This window comes from Solanum stenotomum, chromosome 1, assembly GCF_019186545.1.
Source record: "Solanum stenotomum isolate F172 chromosome 1, ASM1918654v1, whole genome shotgun sequence".
Taxonomy (NCBI): Eukaryota; Viridiplantae; Streptophyta; class Magnoliopsida; order Solanales; family Solanaceae; genus Solanum; species Solanum stenotomum.
The window spans coordinates 16,218,312-16,223,996 of record NC_064282.1 but is presented as its reverse complement, the minus strand read 5'-3'; the positions used below and the strand labels follow the sequence as shown (position 1 = coordinate 16,223,996).

Sequence of the window (5,685 nt, the reverse complement as noted above, 5' to 3'; positions counted from 1 at the left end):
ATTTTTTATATAGAGAGAAGAAAAAGAGGGGAAAGGCAATAACAAATATCCATATACTTAAAAACAGGCATCACTGCAAAGGGTTTTCTTAAGCAAATCAATGAAAATTGTTTATATGCGTTTATAAATCTCAAACTCTTATATTTTTAATAATAGATCAAAACATTATAAATTATGTCTATCAAATTTCTTTCATGTAATTGCCAAGACAAATTATTTATGTTAAATTTAAGGATTTTATTACTTTGTTATTTTATATAATTAACATTACAACAATTTAAAGTAGTTGTTAAATGGGGAAACATTAGGTAGAAAGTAAAATCAAGACTTGGAGCAATTCACAAGAAAAGCTTTCACATGCCAAAAACATTTTTTTATGACAAGAACGTCTAGCTAAATGAAGTTTCAAGATGGTTATGGCAATGACAATGACACTTTTTCTTTTTACATTAATAAATATATGCAATGATTCAAAAAAACAGACAAGTAAAGCTGTACATAACCTTAAACTAATAATGTCAATTTTGATGAAGTTTTTGAGTTTTGACATGCCCATATTTTTTGGCTTTTATATTGTAAGTTATCTATTTTTACTAAATTTTATAAGTGAGTATTATGAGTACTTTAAGGATTGAAAGTTCATTGAAATGTTAGTCAATTTTTTGAGGTATGTTATTTCAAAACATAGGAGGTTTTCTGGTTAGAATGATTTGTTATCGTCATTGGATATCTCATAGTTTACTCCATTTAGTGTATGTTTTTTCTCGCTATTTTGCTGTCTCCTTAAATTTCTATTGACTATTTTTTGTTTGGTATGTATATGATCTCACTTGGACAAAGCTTTCGTCCGTTTATTGTTTTTCTTTTTTCCTTCTCATTCGACTCTTCTAAATATTTTTGGTGTGAGTTATGAATATTTTTGGCACACTTAATTTGAAAAATATGAAACAAAACATACTATAAATAAAAGTAATATCTTAAGCTACAAAATATATGTCTATTAACATAAATTTTTTGTCCTTCATGTCCCATGTCGTTGCTGAGCATTTGAGTTATCTAGGTTAGGCCCATCTTTAGTTTTTTCATGTTCGAGAATATTTCTTTAACATGAGTCTAGAATCCAACATTTTGATCTACTTGTACTTTCATAATCAAACAATTATACGTACATATTTCTGAAAAAGTCGTAAAGTCGCATTGATGAAGTATTTAGAAGGGCCTTCAAAGCAGCATTTTAATGAAGAATGAAAGGGTCAATAATATTATTTTGCTGTTGTTTCAAATTTATTTTTCTCCTGCTTTAGATTTTGTTAGAGTAACAAACTAGCAATAACGTGCTGAATGTTTGACCTCAGACAAGTATATTGTCTATAAAAAAAATTATTTATGTTGTTGTAATGTACATTTTTTAACAATCTTAACTTATTTATAACTAATCTTGATTCTCAAAAACTGTCACATATTTTTTTAACAAGAAGTTATTCTAACCATAAAATTATCAGATTCTATATTTTTCATGTACAAAAAAATAGAAAAAGTGATGCTTCATCGCTACATAAAAGATCACTCAATTTTAATAAGACAATTATATCATCAAACATATATTATGATAAATTCTATAAAAGATAAAAAATGATTATATATCAAGATATTTTTAATCATTCATTATATATTTACAATTCTTGAGATATGTGATACTGTCAAATCATTTAATTTATGTTAAAATATTCTTAAAACTTACTAAATTTTTTTTTCTTTCTTATAATAGCTGGTCCTTGGAAAGGTTGTTCAAAAGTTTAGAGAGAATATTTATGCCCGCGCGAAGCACAGGTCAATTACCTAGTATGTAATAATTCAAAATATTTCTAAAACAATAAAAAATCGAAATTAGAGGATATACCTGATTTTTTGTGAAGGGGCAGCACCTAAATCTGTATTGCATTCTGGACAAACTTTCAATTTCTCTTCTTTTACCTTCCTCATTATGCAATTTTGCAAACTGTAAAAAAAAATATTAAGGATAAATTAATTAAATTCCAATAAAAAAATTGATATATAATAATTATTTTTTCACCAAAAAATGATATATAATGAATTAAGAAATAAAAATTGAAAAGAAAGAAAAGAGAAAAATGTTGAACCATATTACAAAACTCCCCTCTTTTATATTGTTTATCTTGTATTTTTAAGATAATTAAAAAAAAAAACTTTGAAGAACTTGATAAGAAATAACAAAGTTTAAAAAGTATTTTCAAATCTAGAAAATTGAAACTAGTTAACAATAAATTCCAAGAAAACACGGTTTTATCTAAGTTGAAAATGTGAAATTGACTTTACATTATTTATTCTTTGAAATTTAAAATGTCGTATAAAATAAAACATAACACTAGATCCCCCCNAGCCCCCCCCCCCCCCCCGGACCGGGAGTCTTGCATAACGTAAGTATGATTTAATGAAATCAGTCAAATTTCTAAAATCCATTTGAATTTTTTATATATAGAGAGAAGAAAAAGAGGGGAAAGGCAATAACAAATATCCATATACTTAAAAACAGGCATCACTGCAAAGGGTTTTCTTAAGCAAATCAATGAAAATTGTTTATATGCGTTTATAAATCTCAAACTCTTATATTTTTAATAATAGATCAAAACATTATAAATTATGTCTATCAAATTTCTTTCATGTAATTGCCAAGATAAATTATTTATGTTAAATTTAAGGATTTTATTACTTTGTTATTTTATATAATTAACATTACAACAATTTAAAGTAGTTGTTAAATGGGGAAACATTAGGAAGAAAGTAAAATCAAGACTTGGAGCAATTCACAAGAAAAGCTTTCACATGCCAAAAACATTTTTTTTATGACAAGAACGTCTAGCTAAATAAAGTTTCAAGATGGTTATGGCAATGACAATGACACTTTTTCTTTTATATTAATAAATATATGCAATAATTCAGAAAAACAGACAACTAGACAAGTAAAGCTGTACATAACCTTAAAACTAATAATGTCAATTTTGATGAAGTTTTTGAGTTTTGACATGCTATATATATATATATATAAAACAAAGATGACGATACTTGTTTGTAACTTTCTTAAAAGCCACTAGAATTACACATTAGAATTAAAAAAAACTGACATGTTGTACCGGAGTCAAAAGGGTAACTTTTTTCTTTCAAAAAAATTAAAACGGCACATCAAAAAGACGGAGTGATTTTCTTCTGACAAAAGTTGACGACGTCCATTAACAAAAATAAAAATCGCTACTAAGACAGCGATTTTCTCAAAAAAAATAAATACTTTTTTTCTTCAAAATCGCTGCTATATAGCAGCAATTTTGGTTAACAATAGGCATGAATAGGCATTTTTATATTATTAATAATTAACAATAGGCATGAAAAACGCTGCCCCTGCAACGATGTGTAAGGAAAAAAAAATTCGACTTAAAATCACTGTTGTGGCAGTGATTTTTAATTAAAAAAAAAAAAAAAAGTTTTTGGACAAAATTTGTAACTTGTGGCAGTAGGAAGATGTGCATGGAACGATAATACAACTTAAAAACAACTTCACAAGTTGGACCGTTGATGTTGCACGTATGCAGATTTTACCTCGAAAGATCATTATTTCCGATAAATTCTCAAATAAAAAAAAAATGTTATCGAAGTAAGATTATACTGCAAGAAAAATATAATAACCAAATAGCTGAATGATACAAAGTAAATAAGGCGACAAATATTACTACACATAAAAAAATAAAAATAGGAGAGTACACAATAGTAAAAGAGAAATTGAGGAAAGGAGAAGAGGCTACATGTAATCATAATCAACCAAAAAATCCTCCGAAGAAACCCTTTTAACACCACACCAGAGAAACCACAGGCTGAAAATGAAACTCAAATACTAAAATCAAACAGAATAAATTCCGATAATTCTTCTCAAACGGGACAAAATCCAGAATGAGAAGTGGATAAATATCAAAATATAACAATGATTTTCAACCTTGATAAATATATTGAGCTTTTAGCTAATCCAAAAGAGGAGTGATCAAAGGTTTGTTAAAGAACAAAGCTTCAAGATTTCCGCACACGAGTTCATATATAGCTCTCATAGAATCCTCAGTAAAAAAAGCAATATGTCGTGTGAGCACAACGTTATCCAATGAAAGGAGCTCTTTAGGAACATTAGGTTCATTTTCGAAAACATCCAACCCAGCACCTGCAATCTCTCCTTGCTCTAAACATTGTACCAACTCCATCTCATTGATTATGGCTCCTCGTGCAATATTAATCACTACTCCTCTCTTTCCCAGTGCCAGTAGAATCTCCTTATTGATCAAGTGGTGGGTTTGCTCTGTCAATGCACAACAAATGACTAGGACATCACAGTTGGTTGCTAGTTCATAAACGTCAGGATAGAAAGGGTAAGAAACAGGCTTTTTGTTCCTTGATTGGTATGATATAGTGCACCTAAATGCTTCAAGCCTTTGTGCAACTTTTAGACCTATGCTTCCTAGCCCAACAATTCCAACTTTCCTGCTTCCCACCTGCCATCCTCAAGAATACAATGCAAAATCCACAAAAACTTTGCTACCAACACAGAAAATTACATTGTACATAAATGTCAATTTTTTATTTAATAAGGTAGTGTGTTGTAGTCCTAGTAGCCAACTAAGGGTTGTCATGAACCCAAGGACAATTGATTGATAGCTGAGCTTGCAATCCTACAGCATAGTGCTGGGTTGGAAAAGGAGTCATGCGGAAGCTTACAATTGCAAATTATGATATCAATAAATCAAATAACAAAAACTTATACTAAAAATAAAAATATTATTATATGAATTTGACCAACTGGCATACATATTAAAAACTAATAAAATTGTTGAGATAAAATCTCTCTATAAACAAAAATTTCTAAACGACTACATTGTGTTTAACTTTGAAAATAGAGATGTTCAATTTATAAATCTCCAAACTTTTCTTCAAATGTGACACTATTAGGATGAGGAAAGGTCCCTAAATTCTGAGGCTGAGATATCATGAGTAAATTGAACTCTAAAACATTAAAAGAGGACAAGTATATATAGTTTCACAAATCATAATCTGATTTCTAATGAAAAACAAGCTAGTAAAATCAGATCAGAAAAACCATGGCATTCGTACCTTTGAGCCGAGTGGGAATTGGCCCTGAAGAGGCCAAAGTCCATTCTTAACAAACCGATCTGCAGCAGAAATCCTTCTAACAAACATCAATCAACAATCCAACAGCAAAATCAGCAACATCTTCAGAGAAAAGAGTTGAGGCGCTAGCAATGGAGATTCCGCGGCGGCGACACTCAACCAGATCAATATGGTCAAGCCCAGTACTGGTGGTGACGATAAGTCGGAGTGACGGTAAGAGGCGGAACACGGAGGAAGAAATCTGGCTGCCGACATATTTAGGAGAGCAAATCATTGCTTTTACAGATTGAGCATGTTTACAAATATAATTCTCCAATGAAAGTGAAGATTCCCATGATTTCAACATTCTAAATTTTTTCGATAACTCTTCATCGTAGAATTTAAAAATCGTTGGCCGCCCCACCACTATTACCTCCGGCAACTCACTTTTAGCTTCTGTCATTGATTCGAGTAAGAGGATAAGCCTTTGGAATGTTTTGGCGAAAATTAGAGTGAGATAGAGTA

The 5,685-nt window shown here is 29.9% G+C and overlaps 1 protein-coding gene across 1 annotated transcript; it reads right to left on the bottom strand.

Moving 5' to 3' along the window:
• Positions 1–3,907: 3,907 nt before the first annotated feature.
• LOC125862867 (glyoxylate/hydroxypyruvate reductase HPR3) lies at positions 3,908–5,685 on the bottom strand. The gene is given in 3 exon segments (XM_049542993.1): positions 3,908–4,547; positions 5,164–5,244; positions 5,246–5,685. Coding segments are annotated over 3 exon segments (978 nt in total). The 5' UTR covers positions 5,624–5,685; the 3' UTR covers positions 3,908–4,028.